Source organism: Podarcis liolepis (genome assembly GCF_965112155.1).
Source record: "Podarcis liolepis genome assembly, chromosome: Z".
Taxonomy (NCBI): Eukaryota; Metazoa; Chordata; class Lepidosauria; order Squamata; family Lacertidae; genus Podarcis; species Podarcis liolepis.
Window position 1 is genome coordinate 44,099,332 of NC_139570.1, and position 26,483 is coordinate 44,125,814.

The following is a 26,483-nucleotide window of genomic DNA, read 5'->3' on the forward strand; positions in this document are numbered from 1 at the left end:
CTATCTTTTTCATTTGTTTGTGTGAAGAAAAAAAGGAAAGCAGTGAGTTTAGCACTCTTCTAAGAAAGCAAAAAATAAATTGATGATGTTTTTATTGATGAAATAATCTGCGCTGAGTATGTTGAAAGTGTGTGTTCCATGGCTTTGATGGACAAAGTCAAATTCATTGCAGGGTTACCATACCAGAACACTGCTACGAACTGTGCCAGCATACTTTCTGCCAAGCCCCGCGGTGCTGGCACTGAGAGGATCACAGGTATAAGCAATGTGTTCTAAAGGAAAAGCAGGGCTCAGGTATCTTTACATCCATTATAATATGCCACCAGTGGCTGAGAGGGACACCAGACCATATGTTTTGCACTGGCTGAAGAGAAAGGGAACTCGGTGAGGGAGACAGGCCTAAGGCACGGAAACAATAGCACTTCAAGTGTATTTACAAAGACGTGATGAAAGGTGAATTATAGGAGTTGCTGCCCCCCAACAGGAAGGTGTTTTAATATAGTTTGAGCAGCTGGTGTGTGGAAATTGAATGTTCTACCCTTTATCATATGCCGGCCAAGGGCAGACTGAGGCTGGTGGGGCAGTGCCCCATTTGCCCTAATTGGCCAACTTCCCCAGTTTCATCTCTTGCTCCACTCACCTCCCGGGTCTCATTGTTCTGGATCAGCGTGTACAGAGGGACCACATGGTTGATTTCAAGGAGCACAGGTGTAGGACTCAGCTGCTCTTTGCCTGGGCGTCGACATAAGTGGCAAGTAGAGGGGCAGCGACCCTTTTCTTCACAGCGGATCTCCACACCCGATATCAGCTGGTCATCTGACAGCATCTGGGCGGACAACAGGCCCGAGAGGTAGGTGATGAATGGCATGGACTTCAGTTCCTTCTTGTTACCTAGTTCAGTTGTTTCTGGTTTTGGAACAGAGCAGGGAGAGGTGGGATGGAGGGTGGGGGGAACAAAAGTAAAACACTAAAGTTCAGTCCCAAGTAAATTATTTTAGATATATTAAAAAAGTGGTACCTGCAACAAAATAGTGCATTGTGGAGTGCTCCCGTTCAGAATTTTAGCCACCCATGCCTCTTTTCAGCATTCATCCTATTCATTCACACACACCCCCACTCCAGGTTTCTGGGCTTAACCCCCCACCCCACCCCATACAAATGCCACACAGAATTATGTGGCCACAGAATATGCTGTTCTCACTGGGCTGCTGTTGAGGATCTATCCTCTAAATATATATTTCTTCTTCTAATACAGCAAATTTGAGTTCTCCCAGATAGGCTGATACAGAGCTGTCATAACTTACCCTCTAAGTTCACAATTAAGTCTTCAACTGTGTACCCAACAAGCACACGTCCCATCCAGCACAGAGGGTGGAAACAGCTCATTGATGAAGCGAGTGTTCTAAATGGTTTGTACGGTTGCAAATAATAGTTGTATGAGGATGTAGTTTGAACATTCATTAATCAAAAGTAAAAAATGGTTGATCTGTGTGTATGTGCGGAGGGGATGATCTTCCCAGCTCTCAACACCTTTTAAGCTGTTTTGAAATTAAATTGCCAACTATCTGCATTTGAGCCACCATGGCAAGTCCTGAATTAGAGAGCTGGGGAACAATAGACAGGGATTAAGTGTTGGCCAATGAAGGGAATTACAAGGGCACCAGCCACATTAGCCAAAGAATCCTCTTCACCATTAATTGGTTGTACCAACTTAGGTGGGCACCTCCTGTTTCCCAGAAAAGGTTCTGAGCAAGAAGCCTGGAATGTTCTGTACTGAAACCAATGCTATGGCTTTGGGACCTGACCCGCCCCCCCCCCGAAAACTGAATGAGGGAGAAAGATCTGTTGGGGTGCTCCTGCCCTGAGACCTTCTATCTTACACTCAGCCTATGTATATATGTGTGTGTAAATAAAACCATATTTATCACAAAGAAACCAGTCTCCAGCAACCTTCATTCCAAGTAACCACAGGGCATGTGATGGCACCCCAACATCTCAGACTGCTTGGAGACTAGACACACACACACACACAATCCTTGCCTAAATCTTGAACTTTTCAGGGAGCGCATGCTGTGCTTTAAAAACTGGTTTATGTAATTTTCTGCTGCCCTCCAGTGGAGTTATAGAGTTGTAACTTCTGGTGAAGGGAAGTGGGTTGTATATGGTGTGTGAGGGGAGAGGAAGACAGACAAAAATAATTTCCTTCTCAGAGATCTCAAGGTGGCATTGTTTGCAGTCTCAAGAAAAGCAATTGTGTCCGAAAGCAGAAGCCCTCTGCAGAGATCCAGGGTCCAAAACAGGCTAAACTTATGCAACTCCCTTATTTAATGAGGAAACAGCATCCAGCTCAAATATTTGGTGAGCCCTTATTGCAGTGGCAAAAGGCATCTTATAGCAAGGCAAAAAGAGCGCTTCTGTTATTGCATTTCTATTCTCAAGACAATTGAGGTAGATAATTTGTGGAGGTGGGTGCTGTGAAAGGACACTCGCTGCATTTAGCCGAGACAAGCAATCTTATTTTCTGGGTTCAGCTTAAGGCGTAATGAGTGCTATGTCTACATGGCAGCTCTGACTGGCTGGAAATCAGTGACAAAATCATCTCACCTCCACTTTCTTATATCAAGCAATTTTTTTGCAAAAAAAGGTTTAAACAACAACAAGGGGGTCAAAAGGAGATTGAAGTGAATAAATGTATGCATGATGCTAAAAGCCAGACAAAACATAGATACCTGAAGCATAAGGAAAAATGCTGCACTTGGAAGATTAAGGCAATGCATCCATCAAATGAATATGTAACAAACAGTGGCGTAGAAGTAAAGGGTTGTGCCCAACTAAGTTCCACTACTAAGAACAGAACCTATTAACATAAATGGACCTAAGTCAGACTTGTGCATTAATCTCAATGGGTCTATTCTGGGTAGAACTAACATTTGATACAACACACTAAGATTAATCTATCCAAGTTAGTCATGTCCATTACTTTCAAAGGGTCCAATGAGTGGGATGAACATTGGACACAGTTCTAAGAGTTTGGTTTATTATTACATTTCTATCCTACTTTTTCTACAAAGAGCTCAAGGTGATGTACATGGTTCTCCACAACCACCACCCCACCCCACATACAGTGGTGCCTCGCAAGACGAAATTAATTCGTTCCGCAAGTTTTTTCTTCTTGCGAGTTTTTCGTCTTGCGAAGCACGGTTTCCCATAGGAATGCATTGAAAATCAATTAATGCGTTCCTATGGAGACCGCCTTCAGACCAGGTCCAGGGACAGTCTGTCCCCAGACCTCTTCTGAAGGCTGGCGGGGGAAGAAGGACTTTTCTCCCCACCGCCAGCCTTCAGAACAGCCTTCTGAAGGCTGGCGGTGGGAAGAAAAGCCCTTCTCCCGCCGCCAGCCTTCAGAAGAGTTCCCGGAGGGCTGCCTAGGCTGCAGATAGCAGCCTGCTGCCCGGTGCGAGGCAGACATCTGCAGCTTGGGGTGCCCTGCAGGACTTCCCCGCAGGGCTCTCCAAGCTGCGGATAGCAGCCTGCTGCCCCACACGAGGGGTGCTCTTAAGCAGAGTGCTCCTTGTGCGGGGCAGACACCTGCAGCTTGGGGAGCCCTGCAGGACTTCCCCGCAGGGCTCTCCAAGCTGCGGATAGCAGCCTGCTGCCCCGCACGAGGGGCGCTCTTTAGCAGAGCGCCCCTCGCGCGGGGCAGACATTCGCAGCTTGGGGAGCCCTGCAGGACTTCCCCGCAGGGCTCTCCAAGCTGCGGATAGCAGCCTGCTGCCCCGCACGAGGGGCGCTCTTTAGCAGAGCACCCCTCGCGTGGGGCAGACATTCGCAGCTTGGGGAGCCCTGCAGGACTTCCCCACAGGGCTCTGCAAGCTGCGGATAGCAGCCTGCTGCCCCTCACGCGGGGCAGACATTCGCAGCTTGGGGAGCCCTGCAGGAGTTCCCCGCAGGGCTCTCCAAGCTGCGGATAGCAGCCTGCTGCCCCGCACGAGGGGCGCTTTTTAGCAGAGCGCCCCTCGCGCGGGGCAGACATTCACAGCTTGGGGAGCCCTGCAGGACTTCCCCACAGGGCTCTCCAAGCTGCGGATAGCAGCCTGCTGCCCCGCACGAGGGGCGCTCTTTAGCAGAGCACCCCTCGCGTGGGGCAGACATTCGCAGCTTGGGGAGCCCTGCAGGACTTCCCCGCAGGGCTCTGCAAGCTGCGGATAGCAGCCTGCTGCCCCTCACGCGGGGCAGACATTCGCAGCTTGGGGAGCCCTGCAGGAGTTCCCCGCAGGGCTCTCCAAGCTGCGGATAGCAGCCTGCTGCCCCGCACGAGGGGCGCTTTTTAGCAGAGCGCCCCTCGCGCGGGGCAGACATTCACAGCTTGGGGAGCCCTGCAGGACTTCCCCACAGGGCTCTCCAAGCTGCGGATAGCAGCCTGCTGCCCCGCACGAGGGGCGATCTTAAGCAGAGCGCCCCTCGCGCGGGGCAGACATTCACAGCTTGGGGAGCCCTGCAGGACTTCCCCGCAGGGCTCTCCAAGCTGCGGATAGCAGCCTGCTGCCCCGCACGAGGGGCGCTCTTTAGCAGAGCGCCCCTCGCGCGGGGCAGACATTCGCAGCTTGGGGAGCCCTGCAGGACTTCCCCGCAGGGCTCTGCAAGCTGCGGATAGCAGCCTGCTGCCCCTCGCTTAACCCTCTGCTTAACAGCGCCCCTTATGCGGGGCAGCAGGCTGCTATCCGCAGCTTGGAGAGCCCTGCGGGGAAGTCCTGCAGGGCTCCCCAAGCTGCAGATGTCTGCCCCGCGCGAGGGGCGCTCTGCTTAAGAGCGCCCCTCGTGCGGGGCAGCAGGCTGCTATCCGCAGCTTGGAGAGCCCTGCGGGGAAGTCCTGCAGGGCTCCCCAAGCTGCGAATGTCTGCCCCACGCGAGGGGTGCTCTGCTAAAAAGCGCCCCTCGTGCGGGGCAGCAGGCTGCTATCCGCAGCTTGGAGAGCCCTGCGGGGAAGTCCTGCAGGGCTCCCCAAGCTGCGAATGTCTGCCCCGCGCGAGGGGCGCTCTGCTAAAGAGCGCCCCTCGTGCGGGGCAGCAGGCTGCTATCCGCAGCTTGGAGAGCCCTGCGGGGAAGTCCTGCAGGGCTCCCCAAGCTGCGAATGTCTGCCCCACGCGAGGGGTGCTCTGCTAAAGAGCGCCCCTCGTGCGGGGCAGCAGGCTGCTATCCGCAGCTTGGAGAGCCCTGCGGGGAAGTCCTGCAGGGCTCCCCAAGCTGTGAATGTCTGCCCCGCGCGAGGGGCGCTCTGCTAAAAAGCGCCCCTCGTGCGGGGCAGCAGGCTGCTATCCGCAGCTTGGAGAGCCCTGCGGGGAAGTCCTGCAGGGCTCCCCAAGCTGCGAATGTCTGCCCCGCGCGAGGGGCGCTCTGCTAAAGAGCGCCCCTCGTGCGGGGCAGCAGGCTGCTATCCGCAGCTTGGAGAGCCCTGCGGGGAAGTCCTGCAGGGCACCCCAAGCTGCAGATGTCTGCCTCGCACCGGGCAGCAGGCTGCTATCTGCAGCCTAGGCAGCCCTCCGGGAACTCTTCTGAAGGCTGGCGGGGGAGAAGGGCTTTTCTTCCCACCGCCAGCCTTCAGAACAGCCTTCTGAATGTTGGCGGTGGGGAGGAAAACCTTCCTCCCACCGCAAGTCTTCAAAACAGGTCCGGGAACAGAGGAGAAGCGCTGCGTGCCTTCCCCTCTGTTCCCGGACCTGTCCTGAAGGCTTGCGGTGGGAGGAGGGCTTTCCTCCCCACCGCCAACATTCAGAATGCTGTTCTGAATGTTGGTGGTGGGGAGGAAAAACCCTCCTCCCACCGCAAGCCCCGGGAACAGAGGAGAAGCGCTGCCGCCTTCTCCTCTGTTCCCGGACCTCCCACCACAAACCTTCAGGACAGGTCTGGGAACAGAGGAGAAGGTGCGCTGCGCTTCCCCGCTGTCCCAGGAGATTTCCCTATGGGCTTTCGTCTTGCGAAGCAAGCCCATAGGGAAATTCGTCTTGCGAAGCCTCTAAAAGTCGGAAAACCCTTTCGTCTTGCGGGTTTTTCGTTTAGCGAGGCATTCGTCTTGCGGGGTACCACTGTATTACCCTCACAACAACCAAGTGAGGTAACATAGGCTGAGACTCTATGGTTGGTCCAAGGCAGGGGGTCGGTCCACTGCCCCTCAGACCTTGTGGGGGGCCAGAGTATATTTTGAAAAAGAAGAAGAAAAATGAATTCTTAGGCTCCACAAATAACGCAGAGATGCATTTCAAATAAAAGGACACATTCTACTCATGTAAAAACATGCTGATTCCAGGACCGTCCATGGGCCAGATTTAGAAGGCAATTGGGCTAGATTTGGCCCCTGGGCCTTAGTTTACCTACCCATGGTCAAAGGTCATGCAGTGAGCAATATGACTTTGTGGGGATTCAGACCCTGGATTGCAGGGTGTTATTCCCTCTAGAAAACCAAAATTATTTCCCTATGGAAAGGTCACCTTCAGTGCTTTTTTTCTAGAAGAAAAGGTACCAGTACTCATATCCTTACTCAGACCAGCATTGAGTTGAGTATACCAGAGTGGGAAAAGGCTTTTAACTTGCTCTACTAAAGTTCTGCAAAAGTGGGAAGGGAAGGTCACTTTTACAAGGTGCTAGCAGCGTTGGAGCCCCACAAGACTTGCGTTGTGACGTTACTGTCTTGCCTGCTGGTTAGTAATCCCAACACAAGTTTATTAAAGCATGGAGCACAGCCCTGCTCAATTTATGATTCCTGCTGGGTGGGCGGGGCCACTTCCTACTGTCTCCTAGTGTCATCACAGAGCAGCAGATTTGAAAGCTACCTGTATTCAAATAAGCCAAAGGGGTTTGGGGGGGGGCTCAGCTGGGTGTTTCTCTTCAAAGTCACAATCCAATGAGCTTTTTTCCAATGCCTTAGGCATAGCTCCTAGTCATCTTAATGGGCAGGCAAAAGGATTGTGGCTTATTAAGCCACCCTTTGAAAGCCAGGTTCTTTCTGAATCCCCATGTCTGTGAGGCATGACAGGGCAGAGATAGGGCCAGGACCTCTGCAGGCAGCTCTTTATCTTCTCATAAATGGGAATCTTCTGCTTTCCCCAGAAAGCAGTGTGGTCTTGTGACTCCTACTCAGGTCTCCCCAAAACAACTTGTGGCTCTTGATGATGTAATTTGCTTTAAAAAGGGAAATATTAATCACACACACACACACAGACACACAGCACAGTGATTATCCCATGTCCATTTAAATCAATTATTCTGGATCTATTTTAATGTAAAAGGTAAAGGTAAAGGGACCCCTGACCATTAGGTCCAGTCGTGGCCGAGTCTGGGGTTGCGGCGCTCATCTCGCTTTATTGGCTGAGGGAGCCGGCGTACAGCTTGCGGGTCATGTGGCCAGCATGACTAAGCCGCTTCTGGCGAACCAGAGCAGCGCATGTAAACACTGTTTACCTTCCCACTGGAGCAGTACCTATTTATCTACTTGCACTTTGGCGTGCTTTCAAACTGCTAGGTTGGCAGGAGCAGGGACCAAGCAACGGGAGCTCACCCCCTCGCGGGGATTCGAACCGCCGACCTTCTGATCGGCAAGCCCTAGGCTCTGTGGTTTAACCCATAGCACCACCCGCGTCCCCCGTTTTAATGTAGGTTCAGGCAAATTCAGGCTGCACAATTATAGTTGATTGGGAGGTCTGTCATCAGCTCCCCCAAAAACTGGACTTTCTGCATTGTGATGGGGGAAAGCACCAGGGCGGAATGTGCGGTAATCTATGTGGCACAATGAGTCAGTGTACCTGGCTGTTAACCAGAAGGCTGGTAGTTCGAGCAGGGGGTTGGACTAGATGACCCTCCCTTCCAACTCTATGATGATCTCAGATGGTAGACACAACATCATCTAACCCAGCTGCAAACTAATCAGAATTCTTATCAGGTAGTCAACCTCATCTAATCTGTCTGTAAACAAATCAAGATGAATGCTAGATAAACAGGTCATCAGGCACCACCCAGTGTAACCTCCCATGCCATCTTCCAAAGGGTGGGTGGTAGCACTAAGAAAGGTGGGGAGACCTTTATTCCATGCCTGTAACAAAGAGGAGTTAATGGTTGCAACCATTAACATAAAGGGGGATAAGCAGAACAAAAACAACCCACAAGTCTGTTGGGTGTTTTAGTCTTCTCTGTTTTAGCTTACAGTATTTCACATTGTTTGGTTTTAAAGTGCCTTATTCATTATTTTTTTAAAATGTTTTGCCATATCTCTAAATTGTTTCCTTTTAAAATTTCTGCCACTGTTTTATTAGACACCTGTATTGACAAGGCGATCATTTAATGTGTCCTACTCAGAAGAAAGTACCTCAAGGGCGCTTACTCTGAAGTAATGTTGGAAGTAAGTAGGTGCAGGATTTATGTGATTGGTGCATGAGGTACTGCACAGTATCAAAACTTGCAATAAGATTTGGAACTCCCTCCCTGGAGAAGCCAGACTGGCTGCCTCCTTGTCCTTCTGCTGGCAGATGAAGACATCCGGGAATTGATTGCTTTTAATTAAACGGCTAGTGCCATTCTGTTTCTATTGTGATTGTTTTATTGGCTTTAATGGATATTACATATGTATATGATTTTAATTCTATCAATGTTCAATTGTTCTTTTATTTTAATGATTGATTTTTCTATATTTTAATGGTTGTTTTCAACCATACGCTTCTTTGAATCCCGTCACAGAAAAAGGCGGGGTATAAACAACAACAACAACAACAGAACAAAAGCTTTGGGCAAACACGCACCCTGCATACAAATAACACTTTAAAAAGTCTAAGTCTGGCTGATATAAGCGAACATTTGTCGGGTGCATAGCCCTTTTAAAAACAAAAGCAACACACAACGGGGGGGGGGGAGTCCTGCAAAACAAAATTGATCTAACCCCCCCCCCCACCAACCACCGAGTACAGCAAACACTTTTTACTCTCCCCAAGAAAAACAAAGTTGTTGTTGTGCGGGGGTTTTAAAGCCGTAAAGTCGCATTAAAGCTGGATGACTCTCAATCTCCATTATTGCTGCCATTATTTTTTTTAATTATTATTTATTAATATTAAAATTAATAATAAATTATAATTATATTGTGATTACAATTATTATTAATAATAATAATAATATATTATAGTTACATTATAATAATAATTATTATTAATAATAATGCCTGAAACAATTATCCGCCTCGGGTATTCCGCGGATTCGAACTCTTCAGTCCCAAAACTCCTTCTGGAGGCGGAAAGAAGACCTCCCTTGAAGACTTCAACTCCCATGAAGCTTCGCAGGAGGCGACGTTGCCGAGCGAATGAGGGTTGTGCCAAGGGGAGGGGGGAGGGAGGAGTGGGAGTGGCAAAGGCCCCTTCGCGCAGGCGCAGAGGATGGTGGGGACAAAGGCTTGATGCAGCTGCAGGAGAGAGAGAGAAAGCTGCAGGTAGGGAGGGGCTCTGTTTTGTTTGGGGGGGGCAAAGGGGTGGCCGCACCGGGGAAAGGGAGGGGGGCAACGGGCAGGAACAGGGCGACCCCAGCACATCTCCTCCCCAACCAGTTATCCCCATGCAACTTCCACCCTTCTCATTTGCGCCCAGAAAAGGCTGCTTCTTCCATCCCGCCGCGCCTCCTTCCCCCTCGCTGCATCCCTAAAGCAGACGGTGCTGCGGGCGCTTCGCTTCCTGTGCAAAAAGAGAGCGAGAGATCTGGCCGTGCAAAGAGACGCGAGCATCGTTCCCTCTGCAGAGAGGCCTCGCCAAAGGCCAGCTTCCGGCCCACCACAGATGCGGAAATCCGAATAAGGGGCGGGGGCGGGGGGACCCGACTTCAGAAAAAGCAACAAAGGACACGTCTTTTTTTTTTTTTTTCAAAAACCACACGCGCACACCGTACAATACAAAAGCAGGTTGTTATTTTAAAACACTTCAGTTCTCCTAATTTCCAGCTGCTCAGTGCCCCTTAAAACGGGCATCTAGTCCAGCTTGGAGCACACTTTCTATTCCGAAGTAAGTCCCACCGTAGGAAGGATGTACGAGAGAGGGCCGAAAAGAGAGACAGCAAGCAGCAGCAGCACAACCTAAGTTTTGCAGTTCCTGGAGCCGCAGGGGGGGGCCGGCCGCAACATCTGGGGGTTAGGGTTAGGGGGCGCAAATCAACGGGTTAGGGGGTGCAAATCCATGGGTTAGGGGGTGCAAATTACTTGCCTTGCCCCGGGTGCTGACAACCCACGCTACGCCACTGATAGGGAGCCCCAAATCCTTGCAGAGGTACAAGCAGCGCTTATCTCTCAGGCGCTGAAGGGCATAATCTTCAGCCCCCCTGCAGGTTTGACAAGAACTCCCTGAAAGAAGCCCCAGTTTCATGGTGAGCTATGGCGTGCACACAAAATTTCATAAGAGATCTATGGATTACATGCATAGAAAAATCTCTTTTTCTTTCTCCATGCCCAGCATGTGATCAGTGCTGCACACGACTAAAATTCATACACCACAAAAGCCTCTAAGCCTCATGGGCCAAATATTATTTTTACCCCTCCAGTTCCCTAACCTAGCGGTCAGGATGTTGGAATTAAGACTGGACAGGCATGACTCTAACTCCCTGGCTTAGTGCCATGTTTTATTTGGACAGCCATTTATTGTCTCTCAGCTTAATCTACCTCACAGGGCCACTGTGAAGATTATAAAGGTCGTGGGGAGAATCGAGAGCTGTTCGCAAGAAGGGTGGAAGGGAAAAATGCAATGATGTCATTTTGATAATTATTAATAAAATTCATTAGGGCACACTGTTCACTTTCCTCCCTGCCTTCTCTCAAGTAAACTTCCAAGATAGCCTATAAAAAGTGTCCTGAGTGCAACTGCATTGCAATACATGCTTCCCTCTCCATGCCATAAGGTATACAAACCCAAATTTATCTTTGCTTTGATAAGTCACACAATTTAAGATAGAAAGCACTACGTAGAAAACACACACATACACATTGCTTTGTGGATTCTTTGAAAACTGACAATCAACGTCCTAATCTACATTAGGGTAGCCTACCAATGTTGTCACCATCTCCTCTTTTTAAATTATTTTTGTTCCTTCACCTGTAGCAGCAGCCAGATAAGCAATTCGTTTTTATACATACAGTATAGCACAATCAGACTGCTCAGCAGGAGGAGACTGCAGTCTCAAAATTGCCACATGTAATGCAACAGGGGCAGGATATTTAATGGCTGAGTTACAGGTCAGTAGAGGTGGCGGACCTGTGGCCTCCAGATGTTGGTAGACTGTACCTCTCATCACCTCTGACCATTGGCCATGCTTGCTGGGGCTGATGGGAATCAGAGTTCAACCACAATTGGAGGGTGGGCACATGTTCCCCACCCCTGTGGTGCAGTGCAAGAACTAGGAGATTGTGCCAAAGGCCTGATGAAAAAAAAAGCTGGGTTTTGTGGAGAGAATTGAAGGAAATATATAGGATCACAGAGGTGTGCCAGGCAGAAGAGGAGATGCTGTTCTTTGTTTTGGTTTTGGTTTGGTGGTGGTGGTTGGTTTTTTTTAAAAGCCTCTGGTCCTTGAGAGAACTCATAGCAGTCTTTTAAATCAGGATGGGGGAATTTGTGGCCCTTCAGATGTAGTTGAACTCCCATCCGTCCCAGCCAGCATGGCCAACTTTTCAGGGATGATTGGAGCTGGAGCTGTCAAAGGTTCACCACCCCTGCATTAAAAGAACACCCTTTACACATGCAGCAATAAACCTACTAACACATTTGCAAATCTAAGCAGAGTTTGGTATTATTATTTATTTTATTATTTTTTCAGTTTATACACTGCCCTATACCTGCAGGTCTCAGAGCAGTTCAGAGGGTAAAATCTGAATATAAAACCACAAAATACATAATAAACCCCCCCCAAACCAATACCTCCCCCCAACTCCTTTTAAAAGGGCATAGGATGTCAATCAAATCAACCAAATGCCTGCTTAAATAGAAACGTTTTGCCTGGTGCCAAGAGGTGTATAATGAAGGCACCAGGCAAACTTCCCTGGGGAGAGCATTCCATAGACGGGGAGCCACTGCAGTGAAGGCCCGTTCTCGTGTTGTCACCCTCAGGACCTCTCGAGGAGGTGGCACATGAAGGAGGGCCTTGGAAGATGATCTCAGGGTCCGGGTAGGTTCATACGAGAAGCAGTCCTTGAGGTATTGCAGTCCTGAGCTGTTTAAGGCTTTATATGTCAAAACCAGCACTTTGAATTGGGCCCGGAAACTAATCGGTAGCCAGTGCAGTCGGACCAGAATTGGTGTAATAGGCTCAAACTGTCTTGATCCGGTGAGCAACCTGGCCGCTGAATTCTGCAGTAGCAGTTTCCGAACCATCTACAGAGGCAGCCCTACATGTAATGCATTGAAGTAATCTAACCCAGAGGTTACCAAAGCATAAACAACAGTAGTTAGGCTATCCCTGTCCAGATAGGGGCGTAGCTGGGCCACCAGCCAAAGCTGATGGAAGGCACTCCGGGCCACTGAGGCCACCTGAGCCTCGAGCGACAGCAAAGGATCCAGGAGGACCCCCAAGCTACGTACCCTCTCCTTCAGAGGAAGTGTAACCCTATCAAGAGCAGGCGATCTCAGACCCAACTGGTCTAGAAAACCACCCACTAACAGTGCCTCAGTCTTATCTGGGTTGAGCTTCAGTTTGTTGGTTCTCAAAGCAGTTTCTGTGCCAAAACTGGGTTTAAACCCTGATTGAAATGTCCAGGAAATCAGTTTCTCCCAAAAGCACCCAGATCTGGTTTGCAACCACTCCCTCCAGAACCTTGCTCAGGAAATGGAGATTAGCAACTGGCAGGCAGTCAGGTTTTCCGAATTGGTATGGTTTCAGATAAGATCAAGGAATTGTAGGTTGAGATTCATGCCCTGGAAGTGGGGTGGAGCTAGATGACCCTTGGGTTTCTTCCAACACTACAGTTTTGTGATTCTATGTAGAGCAACATCTTGGTAAAAATGTCCTCCGTTCCCTCCACAACGTTACCTCCTCAATGAGCATAAGGATATTCACCAATAGTTTAAAAACGAAAACCAGAAATAAAATACTTTTTAAACACAATATCTGTAGCCATCTTCCCTATAGCGATATCCTGGAAAGTGCAGCTCAGTCAAAGTCTGTCTCCCTCTCCTCCCTAGGGTGGGCCCTAGTGGCTTCCCTACAGCTGGATCATTATGTACAGTGCTTGAACACCTGAAAGCACAATACAAAGTCTTTATTGGTAGTAGCATATTATTATTAGTGCACCTAGGACTGCGAATAAGTCCATTTACATCTGGCATAGGCAAACTCGGCCCTCCAGAAGTTTTGGAACTATAGCTCCCATCATCCCTGACTACTGGTTCTGTTAGCCAGGGATGATGGGAGTTGTAGTCCCAAAAACATCAGGAGGGCCAAGTTTGGCTTAGCCTGATTTACATGAACAGATGTGGAGAATAACTGCAGTAGAGAGTGTGACTGTGTTAAAGTTATCCCCTTAGTTATAAATTATAAAATGCTTTGGATTGGCCATACATTTGGCACGCCCAGCAAAGCCATACCATACTTGGGTAACCTTGTCAATATACTAAGTGGCACTGGATATGGAAGGAAGACATAAGACCTCACTTTCCAGTTCCTCTAATGGGTACTGGATTCCCTATTTCAGAAGAAGTCATCCATGCAGTACATTATAGGGCGGCAGAACCACAATGAGGGCTATTCATTTCAGCTCCTGTGCTGGTGTTTTTGTTTGTTTTTACAGGGCTTAAAGTGTGTATAGTGTGTGTATAAAGTGTGTCACTAAGGCTATTAAGAAAGGAGGGAATAAGCAGATAGTTTGGGATGGAAGACTATTCTAACTGGGTGTCAGCATTTGACGATTATAAATGATTCTGCCTCTCCCAGATCTCCTTATTCCCTCCTTCCTGAATAACTGTGGTGGTGCTTTTCCTCCTTAAGCCAAAAATGTCACCACATCACTTTAACATGCGCCACTATAAACCAACAGTGTGTTATTAGAGGGTTAAAACGAACTTGCTCTTTCAAATCTTTTAATTGCCTTGCTTGCAAGTACAGCAAAGTGGCTAAAGTGGTTTTGAGTGTTACAAGTTTAGACTTCCCTGAGACTTTTCAACTGGCCTTACAAATTAAGTAATATTTCTCCACAGTCAGCCTAAATCCGATCTGCCACAGTTTGAATTCATTGCTCCTTGCACTTCCCTTAATATTGGGGGGGGGGGGGACTCACCTGCAATAAACACTAAGGGTGTGGGGAGAGATTCTCGTGTCCCTTTGTTATTAACCAAACTGGGATGCTTTGAGCCAGATCTGCTAATGTGCCATACTTCCTTGAATAAACGACAGACAGAAGTTAGCAGACCGCTTTGGCTTGTTTACATATGGCTCCAGCTGTATCCGTGGTTAATTTTGGTTAATTTGCCTTATTTCCACATTCATGGAGTCTTGTTCAATCACTGTATCATGGTCACACTCAGGGGCGGGGGCTGAGGGCCTCCAAAAAATTCCAAGGAGGGGGCTGGGTCCCCTCAAAATTCAGTAGCACCTATGCACACATGCTGCAGGGTGTTCTAACTTTACCTGCACAGCCCTGGCTCCCTCAGTTGTGGGGGCAAGGCAGCGCACCTGGTCACACTTTTGCTAAGCAGTCTTCTAAGCAACTACACTCCTCCTATCTGAGAAGCCTCACTTAGGAGAGTTTCTGCTGAGCAACTGCTAACATGCTTGCCCCCTCCAAGCACCCCAACAATGCCAACTTCTTTCACTCAAGTGTGCACCTAGAGTACTGAAGAGTGTGTTTATAAGACTTGAAGCTGAATAAAACTGCTAGCAAAACACTTCATTTTTGTGTTGTGCTTACTCTCTTATACATCACTTTAAACCTGAATACTAAAACCTCTGTTCAGTGTTAAAAACTCAGATATACAAGCTAGGTGCCAAATGGTTCCTTAAACCAAGGTTGCAGTCACCAAAACTGAATGTCTAGTTGCTATTTTGGGGCAAGTGATGGATTGACTGTGAATGATTCTCAGTTAAACACCTGGCTAATTCAGATGACAACCTTAAACTAGATTAAGAGCTTTGATAACTTAAATAATAAAAGTCACATGGTCCAGGGACAGTCAACATATATATATATGGGCCTATTCCAACCTCTTTTACTTAATGGTGACTGCTCCCAGGCTGCATAGAAAAAGCATTTAGGTTCCAGAAGTTCATTCCGATTGTGCAGATAAAATACAACTGATTGTATTCTGCAGGATGGGGTATTAGTGTGTGGAAACAGTCCAGATCCAGTGATTCCCAGATGGAGATGTCAGGGGCCCAGGCATCTTCACTTAATCATAAGTGGTCAAAAGGCAGATGCAAAATGTGCCTGGCGCTTGGCTAATTTCGAACCCTGCCTCTATTGCCATTGTTAAAAGTGGAAGCACAGAGATACCAAGATGGTATGGACTGGTCAGATCTTGTGGGTGTGAGTTCATTTGGCAGGAGCCATGGGGACAAGAGCTTAGGTGGCCACTGAACTGAAAAGTTATGGGGAAGACTGGAACATGATTTGTGGTGGGCAACCCACCTCTTCCCCCCAAAACTGCCTCCATCTTTCTCTCAGCTGCCCCCCTCCCACCACGCCACCCAACCATTCTTCTCTCATTGTAAGCTTCTCCCCAAGCACAGCAAAAATGTGTCCAGAATCTCAGCAGAAGAGCAAGCAGCTGGTGGAAAGGGGTGGGTGGGTGGGAACCACAAGCCATGGAATGGGTTAAGCCCACACTCCTCTGTCCACAGTTTCTCCCTTGCAGATCATTCCTTTTAAGCTATTATCTCCCAGAACTGTCACCGCGCTCTGGGCTTTCAACATCATACAACAAAATTGTTCAGTAAACCCAAGCTCAGAGGGAGCCAATGCAACTGAGAATTCTGGTTCAGATCAGTCAGCTTTAAATCTCCTCTGTTGGCTGTGCTTGTTAGGTTTTGCCCTAGTGCAAACATCTGCAAATGAAATTAATTGGAAAACAAAAAAATAGAGTAAATGTACTTTTTTAGGGTGGGAGAGAGAAACAATTGTGACAAGCAAATTATACTCCAGCACTAATTTTATTCAAATTGGGCCCTACCAGGAAATTGTACCCAACTGATTCAGCTCACGCTTAGCACAGAGGGAAGTGAAAATAATATAGTGCTGGTCTCCTTCAGACTTTAGGTTTTTGTCTTTAGATTTAAATTTCTCCTGTTAAGAGCTGAATACAGCTTGGAAAGTGTTGGGCTTATTACTACTTTGACAAGGAATATACCTCCTTATTGCTAACCATGTTTCTTGTCGTTAAGAGTCGTCAACAGGCTCATCTCAGCTATCTGCCAATCTCCCATTCCCACCACCCTTCTGAGTAATACCCCTCCCCACCTTCTCACTATATAGAAGGATCTGGCAACTTCTGTTTCGGTGTATCTGAAGAAGTGTGCATGCACACGAAAGCTCATACCAAGAACTAACTTAGTTGGTCTTTAAGGTGCTACTGGAAGGATTTTTTTTATTTTGACTATGGCAGACCAACACGGCTACCTATCTGTAACATGTTTCTTGTAGTATCTAAAGTACTTTCTGAGGGCAGGGTGGGGGCAGCTTGAAACTTGCTCATTAACTGCGATTTTCTTTCCCCTTTCTTTGCCTCTGTGAATCCAGGGAACTGCCTTGGCACGAGACACACAAGACAAAGACTGCTTGGATGTCATTACGGATCATCCACCACAAGTGAGGTAAAGACCAAGTTGGCTGTGTTGCTGAATTATTTCCAGTAACTGCATCCGAACATGCAGGGGGACGGACACACACACACACACACACACACAGTATTTATGATGTGAATTTAGTACCAATAAAACGGTAACACTACTTAGTTTCACCAGTCACAAATCTGCCTTGTTATTAAAACCGATTGCCGTTTATTGCTAAGAAGTAGATCTCTGCAGAATGTGGCCAGTGTATTATTTAATAGTGCCTGGAATCCTCCATCCCCTTCTGGTTATCTAGAAATTCCCCTGCACTTATGCCTCTTTGGAGTCATACTTTGTAGAAAGCTGATAAGCAGAAGATGTGCAAATTCATTGTTTAACTGCAACCCACCCCCCACAAAGAGCTAACTGTTTTTTTTTTTTGTAAAAGCCCAGAGCCCCCTCTTTTGTTAAAAAGCCACCAACTTTCTCATTCTCCACTTTTCGGAGCTCATTTCAGAAGCTCCTCTGTGCAATTTACCAAGCCAAGAAACCACAAAGAAACTCACGCATCTGCTAGTCTTGTACATGTGCAGATAACAAGCAATGTTTCCTGGAAGCGCATTTCCAGCAAGTTCAGTGTCTTGCAGCATCCATGGAAAAATCTAATAATCAGATTCTGCTTGGTAGAATCAGGTTAGGGAGTTTTCACCACTCAGGTATTAAAGTTGCTATGATTGGTAGGGCTGTAGCATTATGGGCTGCAGATGAGGACCCACACAAAGAAAGTAGTAAAAACAGTCCCTGCACATAGAAAATCAGTATGCTGGAGAGAAGACTAGGGCAGAACCCTTCACCCTGACATGCTAGCTTTCTATGGGTAGGGATTTTGTTGCTCTTGTTTAAAAATATTTATATGGAGAAGCATTTGGGCACATGGGTCCCCTATCTGCTTTATGAAAGTGCTCTAGTCCTTCCCAATTTGGAAGAAAACAAGGCTTCTGTCTAACCCAGGGGTTGCCAGTGTCATGCATCTCTAGCTTCATGTTTTCTAATAACCCCAGTGGTTGTGCAGGATTTCTCTCACCCACCCTCCCCTCCTTTAGTGACCAAGCATTTGGAACATAGGTAAAGGTAAAGGGACCCTTGACCATTAGGTCCAGTCGTGGGCGACTCTGGGGTTGCGGCACTCATCTCGCTTTATTGGCCGAGGGAGCCAGCGTACAGCTTCTGGGTCATGTGGCCAGCATGACAAAGCCGCTTCTGGCAAACCAGAGCAGCGCACGGAAACGCCGTTTACCTTCCCGCCGGAGTGGTACCTATTTATCTACTTGCACTTTGATGTGCTTTCGAACTGCTAGGTTGCCGGGGGCAGGGACCGAGCAATGGGAGCTCACCCCGTCGTGGGGATTCAAACCACCCACCTTCTGATCGGCAAGTCCTAGGCTCTGTGGTTTAACCCACAGCGCCACCCGCGTCCCTATTTGGAACATAGGAACTGCCTTATAGCAAGTTAGACAATTGGTTCACCTAGCTCAGTACTACACCACCTGCTGGTATCTCTTTCGTCATCTGCTCCCTGATCCTTTTAGCTGGAGATGTTAGGGATTGCACCCAAGATCTTCTGCATACAAAGTTTGTATTCTTGTGCAGAACTGGAAGCTTTCCCAATTGCAAATCCACGAGAAAGACGTAGACCATCTCTATCCTACCACATAATGGCTTAATGATGCCCCCTGTTTTGTGTGGTTCTTTTTCAATGGCTTTCAATGGCTTAACTACTTTGAAGACAGCACAGCTGGAATCCCGAGAATGCAGAGTTTAATATAAAGGAAAGGAATAGGGAAGTGGTTTGGGAGCCTGGATAACAATACCGTCTCATTAGATTGACTATACAGTATGTGCAAGATATCTGGCTGTTACAAGACTCATTAAGGATAGTTGGGAAGGGAAATTACATGTATTTTACAAAAAAAATGCCCATGTGGAGGGGGTTGCTTAGGAATGTGACCCTGCACAGGGAAATGCACATGGTTTTTGCAATCATTTTTTAAAGCACCTGATTAACCCCTGCTGTACCAGCACTGATTGGAACACTTGAGGCTTGAAAGCATAAAGCCTGTTAAGAGACATCAAATCTATGGTTTTTGTTGAAGTTTCTTGCTTTGAAAGATTGTTTTGGGTGACTAATACCAGGAGTGGTATATTGCCCTCACCTAGTCCATTTCCTTTGTTCTTCACATTTTTTCCAAACTCATCTCCGCAGTAAGCAGTGTTACATGGTCTTTGACGTGTAACCTAAGAGGATCTTTATTTTGCCATTCCTGATACCCAACAAATGGTACAGCTCCACAGGGGTGAACAAATGTATGTAAACACATGAACCTCCGTTATATGGAATCAAGGCACTAGCCCAGTACCGCATGCTCTGACTGGCAACATTGCTTCACAATCTCTAACCTTAATCCAGGTAGCATGAAAACTCCCACTGAGTGATGGGCCTTCCTATTCTGAAGCTACATTACAATGAGCCAGATCGTCGGTCTTTCCTTCCACTCCACTTTTAAGTGGCTCCACAGGGTCTCAAGCACTCTTTCACACTAAACCTTTTTAACTAAAACCTGTATATGTTGCATGCAGAGCATGCCTGCACGTACCTAATCCAGTGCTGTATGTTGCTTACTGACAGCAGATGCTAAGGGTTGATTCTGGGACTCCCCATGAGCAGAGCTCTGGTGTTGAGCTATGCTCCTCTTATGAACACAGAAAACCATCTTATCTGTTTGTTCCTAACTGGAAGCAGTTCTCCAGGGTTTCAGTCAGGAGTCCTGTCCCCTGCCCCATCTTACCTGAGGCTGGTGACTAGACCTGTGGCTTGAGGTCCACAGATCGTACGCTCTACTCCTGAACTGTGGTCATTCTCTCCTGTTATGAAGGCACTTTCTGCTGTGTCAGACCACTGCTCCACCTAGCTCAGTATTGCCTGCACAGCCTGGAAGGAGCTCACCAGGGCTTCAGACAGGAGACATTCACAGCCCACAGTTGCCATTAGAGATTGAAGCTGGACCTTTCACATGCAAGTCAGATGCTCTACCACAGAGCCATGGCTTTTCAGAGTGGCTCTCTAAAAACTGAGGCAGGCATCTCTCCCAGCGTTGCAACTTCACATCTTTTAAGGATTCCAGAAATTGAATCCAAGTCCAATATGTGTGTGAATCATGCGCTCTCTACATAGCTCTGGCCCCTCACCAGCTACATGCATGCTGCTGAAGCTGTGTGAAGGTGATCTAGTCCCTAAAAGAATCTGTTCATTCATGCCACCCCCACATTTCCCCTCCCAAGCCTGACTAACCCCCAAAATTGAGATATTTTGCCCCAAAAATATGAATCGGTGTTATAGGTTGTACCCCTCCACTAAGTTACACACAGAGTAGACACACAGAAATTAACCAGGTAAGGGGAACCTTTGCCCCCCCCCCCAGCTGTTGCTGGACTAGAACTCCCATTATCCGTGTCCATTGGATATATTTGCTGGGGCTGGTGGGAGTTAGTTCAGCAACAGCTGGAGGGCCAAAGGTTCCCCAAAGCTCAAATCAACCTAAGTTGGTCATGACCATTATTTTGGCCATGTCTTAGAAGAAATAACACTGCAGCTCTCCATTCTCTCTCCCATATGTCCTTCTCATCTCATACTCTTTTCTCTGTTAGTCAATTTGTCCCCTCATTATTCTATACCATGCTAGGAATATGGTAACCTGCCTTGTACTGCAAAATATATTTTTCCATGTATCCTAGTAGCATCTGCTGTGAATGGCCTCCAGGATCTCAGGCAGAGGAAGATCTTTCCCATCACCTGCTAATTCAGGAGTGGGGAGCCTTTGGCCTTCTGCGTGCTGCTGACCTTCAACTCCTACTAGCCCTAGAAAGCATGATCAATGCCTAGGGATGATGGGATATGTAATTCCACAACATCTGGAGAGCCAAAGGTCCCCCATACCTGTTCTAATGGAGCCTTTTAACAGGAGCTGCCAGGGATTGAATTTGTGACCTTCTGCATGTAAAACAGGTGTGCTGGCAATGAGTTGCAGTCCTTCTCTCAATCCAAATCATGTTAAACAGATCTGATTTATTAAGGTGGATTATATTTAGCATCAGCTCTGAAGAGTAACATTCTGCTTGAGAGGCATTCCTACCTAGGTTGCGCTAGATCAGGGGTCTGCAACCTAAGGCCCATGGCCCACAAGCGGCCTGTGGGGGTCGTTTAACCTGCCCATGGACCCCCGCTGCCCACTCAGTCGGCTCCTGTGCGCCACGCTAAACCGGTGGGGAACAGAGCAGGGACCGCCTTCTGTGATGCTGTCTGGCCTCCCATTGGCTGCAGGAAGCTGCACACGCCTCCTCTACACCAGAAGGAGTGCCAGAAATAGTGTTTGCACGTGTGTGCACTCAGGCCCACCGCGGCGTCTGCGGGACCGTGAACCGCCCCAAGCCACAAAAACTTTGCTGACCCCTGAGCTAGATGCTCCATGCTAGCCCTTTACTTATTTGGCATGTGCAGAGCCTTTGAAAGGCCAGGGGTACATACTGTGCTCCTCTCAAAAGGCTGTTCCACATTCAGACCTGCTCAGTGCCAAAGCTGCTGCAACTTGCGAACTTTCCTTTTGACTTGGGGCAGTTCAGCTGTGAAGGTTAAACTTCCTATTTAATTGTACCTTTTGAGCCCATGGCTTTATTTAGTGTGACAAAAAACAAAGAAACAAACCCAAATCTGGGTATTGTGTGTGTGTGTGTGTGTATGTGTGAGAGAGAGAGAGAGAGAGAGAGAGAGAACTACAACCCACTCAAAGCTTAAAGGGCATGGCCTAGAGGTGTAATGAAAGCAGTAGGTTGCATGCACTGGATTATTGTGAGATAATGGCTTGGCATAGGTAGAGGGATGCAGAAGTAAGGAATCTCTCACTTGGGCCATTGAAAGCTCTTTCTATGTCCATTTTAGTCTTAGAAGCTCCCTGCTCCACACCAAAAATGTCATGAGATCTAGAAGCCTGACACTTTTTTTAAAAAAAAAGCAGTGCAATTAAATCAGCCTGGTTCAGAATATTGGAAGGGCTAAGCACCCACTAGGACTTAAATATTTTATCCTTTTCTTTTCCCAAACAGCATCAAAAACGTCTGAGATAAATGCAGCCACTCTCGACCTCACCTGCAAAGTCATGGCTGCTGCCCCTCATCTCAATGTGGACGCACTCCGTGAAGTCTTGGAATGCCCCATCTGCATGGAATGTTTTACTGAAGAGTACCTAAGGCCGAAACTGCTGCACTGTGGGCATACCATCTGCAAACAGTGCACTGAGAAGCTCCTGGCCAACAGCATCAACGGGATACGATGTCCCTTCTGCAGCAAAGTCACGAGGATCACCAGCTTGGCTCAGCTGACGGACAACCTGACCGTGCTGAAGATCATAGACACAGCGGGACTCAGCGAAACAGTTGGCATCCTCATGTGCAAGGCTTGTGGGCGGAGGCTCCCCAAGCACTTCTGCAAGAGCTGTGGCATGGTCTTGTGTGAATCGTGCAAAGAAGCTGAGCATGTGCAGCAGGGGCATGGCGTGGTTGCTATCAAAGAGGCAGCCGACGAACGGAGGAGGGAATTTGGGGCTCGGCTTGGCCAGCTGCGAGAGCTCATGGGGGACCTGCAGAAAAGGAAGGCAACTTTGGAAGGAGTTTCGAAAGACCTCCAAGTAAGGTACAAAGCCGTCCTGCAGGAGTATGGGAAAGAGGAGCGCAAAGTCCAAGAGGAGCTTGCTAGATCCCGAAAGTTCTTCACCACTTCCCTCTCTGAGGTGGAGAAAGTGAACAGCCAGATCATGGAGGAGCAGGCTTACCTGCTGAACATCGCTGAGGTGCAGATTGTGTCACGGTGTGACTACTTCCTTGCCAAAATCAAACAGGGAGACATAGCCCTCTTAGAGGAAGAGGGTGATGAAGAGGAACCTGAACTGATGAACAGCCTCCCCAAAGAGCTGACCCTGCAAGAAGTTGAGCTCCTCAAGGTAGGCCATGTTGGGCCGCTGCAGATTGGACAAGTGGTTAAAAAACCCAGGAGCATCAATGTGGAGGAATCGCAGGTGGAGATGGTGGCAGTGGCCTCTGTCTCCTTCAGGGAGGCAAACGTGGCTGACGCAGAGGTCAGCTCGCTGCCCAGTTGCTCCTCACCCACCAAACCACGCATGCCAGAGGCAGCAGCCAGCATCCAGCAGTGCAACTTCCTCAAGAAGATGGGCTCTAAAGGCAGCACTCCAGGGACTTTCAACCTGCCCGTTAGCCTGCATGTCACGCCCCAGGGGGAGGTGCTTGTAGCAGATCGCGGAAACTTCCGAATCCAAGTCTTTACCCGCAAGGGCTTCCTAAAGGAGATCCGCCGGAGTCCCAGTGGCATTGACAGCTTTGTGCTCAGCTTTCTCGGAGCAGATCTGCCCAACCTGACTCCTTTGTCTGTCACCATGAACTGCAATGGACTGATTGGCGTGACCGACAGCTACGACAACTCTGTGAAGGTGTACACGATGGACGGGCACTGTGTGGCGTGCCACAGGAGCCAGCTAAGCAAGCCGTGGGGCATCACTGCCCTCCCGTCAGGGCAGTTTGTAGTGACGGATGTGGAAGGGGGGAAGCTTTGGTGCTTCACAGTAGACCGCAGCATTGGGGTTGTGAAGTACAGTTGCCTGTGCAGCGCTGTGCGGCCCAAATTCGTGACTTGTGACACCGAAGGGACTATCTACTTCACCCAGGGGCTGGGCTTGAACCTTGAAAACCGCCAACACGAGCACCACTTGGAAGGAGGCTTTTCGATTGGTTCCGTTGGCCCAGATGGCCATCTTGGCCGGCAGATCAGCCATTTCTTCTCGGAGAACGAGGACTTCCGGTGCATCGCAGGGATGTGCGTGGACGCCCGGGGGGACCTGATCGTTGCAGACAGCAGCCGGAAGGAAATACTGCATTTTCCAAAAGGGGGTGGCTATAACATCTTAATCCGGGAGGGACTCACGTGCCCTGTTGGCATAGCCATCACCCCCAAGGGACAGCTCTTGGTCTTGGACTGTTGGGATCATTGCATTAAGATCTACAGTTACCACCTGAGGAGGTACTCCACACCTTAAGAGGAAAAAGGCATGGTGTGTGTGTGGTGGTGGTGGGGAACACGTGTGTCCACGCAAGAGATTCCTTTGTTGTTCCTAGTAGACTGACTTGTGATTCAGTGCCATAGTTTTCAAGCAGAGTGTGCCACAGCCCTGGCTGATCTGGTGCAGCGGCCACCTTTTTTGTGTGTGCTCTTAGAAGAAAAGATAGGCAATCTCTGTGTTTGTGTGTGCGCATTTTATTATTATTAAAATAGAAGTTAGCTAAGTAAATCTCCTGAGTAAGTGGAGAATGCTGGTAAAAGAGAGCTGGGATTTTTATCAGTCCTGCCTTGCACCCCCACTTTATGCCACTGCATGCGTACCAGGGCTCCAGCACCAGTCTCTTTTCATTGGCCTTTTCACCACAGTAGCTGGTAGTACTTTCCCCACTACTGAATCCTTTTAATTTCCCAACTGTGTTGGTGCAGCCCACCCATCACAAACACTTCATCACCACAGTCCTGGTTTGAAATCAACCCCCCTCCTCCCCAAACCAGGATCTCACTTATCCTTACAGTGCCAACAGAGCCCTAGCGCTCAACATGTGTTAATGTGTATGTGTGTGTGTGTGTACAAGAGAGAGACTGACTTTCTGCCCATTGATCATTCTGAAGTTAGACTGCTGCAATTGCAGGAAACTTGACTTGAAGCTAAAACTGTCTCCTAGGATTCTATGTTCATGAACCTTTTGTTTTCAACAGCAGCGATAGCGTTGCTGGATGGGAACTGATCCGAGATTTGTTTTTGATTCATGACTTTTGTGTTGTCTCTCGCTTGAAAAAAAAAATGTCTTGGAAAGCCATGTTTCTTGTTGATGTTTTTGCTAGGGGAAGGAGAAATTGGGAGTAAACAAGATCAAATCTGACAAACGATATGTTTAACCCTGCACCTTCAATATCCAGCATTCCACACCGCTGCACTGCCTGATGGGTTTCCACTAGTTGCACCATACGGAAAAGCTACTTGTCCGTAAGATGGGGGAAAGGCAGTTTTTTATTCCATTACAGGGGATCTCCCCCCCCCCCGCCCCCCGCATGCCATGTCTTCACGTCTCAATTCCTTTCACAGCAAAATGCTATGTTGCCAGCGACGCCGCTAGGCCTTATTTAAGGTAACAGACGGGTTTGCGCATCAGCCAGTGGGCATATGGCTTGGGTCAGATGAAGCGTGAAACCACAGCTGGGTGAATTAGCACACCCTAGGCATGCCTAAAAAAGGACAAGAAACACACCCTCTGATGTAACCGAAATGTCTTAGAGAGAAAGGAAACCAGCTTGTTAAGCATAAATAGGACACAGTCGCCCAGCGTTAATCTGCCAGAATTAACGGTGTTAACTTCCAGCGGTGCCCTTGCAAAAATGCTGGGGCAGGGGAAATGATTACAAGCTGGTTCTATAGTGGCTTGGATTGCTGGAGAGAGAAAAAAAATCACAGCTCGCCAAAGCTCCAGTTATCATGGCCCTTGCATTCTCAACGTGGGCTGGGGAAGGCCAAGGTACTGCATATGCATTTGTGCTCTGGCTGTGTCAAGCAAGAGTGGAGCGTTAATTGGTCTGAAATGCTTTGGATGTGACAGATATTATGTAGAATAGAGAGGATCACTACGCTCCCGCTGTAGTTGCAAGAGCTGGATATATAGAAACCTTTCCTACTAATTTACTCTTGCGAAAAGGGGGACTGGCAGGCTGCTCTCTCTTCAAGCCTCCTTTTCGTTTTTTTTCAAAGACAGTTCAGGAAAGGCAGGGTTACAGTTAAGGTGATGGATACCAAAAAATGTGAAGGAGTGTGAATAATTAGGGGGCACAACCCATCCACACACACACACCTGCCTGACTGTAGCACCTAAAAACACCACAGATCTTATTCTGTGCTAGTGTGGCTCTGTAACTCTGTCCTAAAGATCCCAGACTCTGCACTTGGAATGAATTTTGCAGACTGTGTTTGTTTGTGTTCATTCTCTTAATGACATGCAGAGTTGTGTGATTTTTGTTAAGTGTGTGATGTGAAGAGAGTAGAGGGGAATAATATTCATATAATAACGATTATGATTATTTATTAAATTTATATACCGCCCCATACCTGCAGGTCTCAGGGTGGCTCACAGGATAAAATCAGAATATAAAACCACAAAATACATAATCAAAATAAAAACAAAAACAACCCAATAACACACACACACACACACACACACACATTTTAAAAGGGCATAGTTAGGGAGAAAGAAGACCTGGATGGTATTGGTGAGTGGAGAACTTGTCCCTCTGCTATTGGGACCCTTACCCAAACCTTATCTTCTTTAAAAGCTGCTATATTTCCATGTTTTATCATCATGAGAAACAGAACATTGTTTTAGCTCCAACATAAGCAACCTTTTCATGCTGGACTGCACATGAGATGCTACATAATGATCTAAAGCACAGTGAAAGGGTACTATTTTTATTTTTAAGATAGATTTGATTGCAGCCACCTATTGCTTCTAAATAAGGTGGATTGTATTTATGGTAATATCCCAAATACAGTGACAGTGACCCACAATCCCAGTTG

General features: G+C 48.0%; 2 protein-coding genes across 7 annotated transcripts in view; one reads left to right on the forward strand and one right to left on the reverse strand.

Annotated features, from left to right (window-relative positions):
• ASTN2 (astrotactin 2) overlaps positions 1-26,483 on the reverse strand; it is a 706,126-nt gene that overhangs the window by 172,031 nt on the left and 507,612 nt on the right. For 5 of the 6 annotated variants that reach the window (XM_083485710.1, XM_083485711.1, XM_083485712.1 and 2 more), the window contains one exon: positions 641-906. In XM_083485710.1, coding sequence (XP_083341836.1) covers positions 641-906 — 266 coding nt within the window. Of the gene's footprint in view, positions 1-640; positions 907-9,167; positions 9,265-26,483 lie in introns of those variants that run through there. The other variant, XM_083485715.1, reaches the window with a different exon arrangement.
• On the forward strand, positions 9,406-24,741 carry TRIM32 (tripartite motif containing 32). The gene is made up of 3 exons (XM_083485861.1): positions 9,406-9,463; positions 16,730-16,803; positions 21,919-24,741. Exon 3 carries the CDS (start codon positions 21,972-21,974, stop codon positions 23,916-23,918), a length of 1,947 nt encoding a protein of 648 aa, XP_083341987.1. The 5' UTR covers positions 9,406-9,463; positions 16,730-16,803; positions 21,919-21,971; the 3' UTR covers positions 23,919-24,741.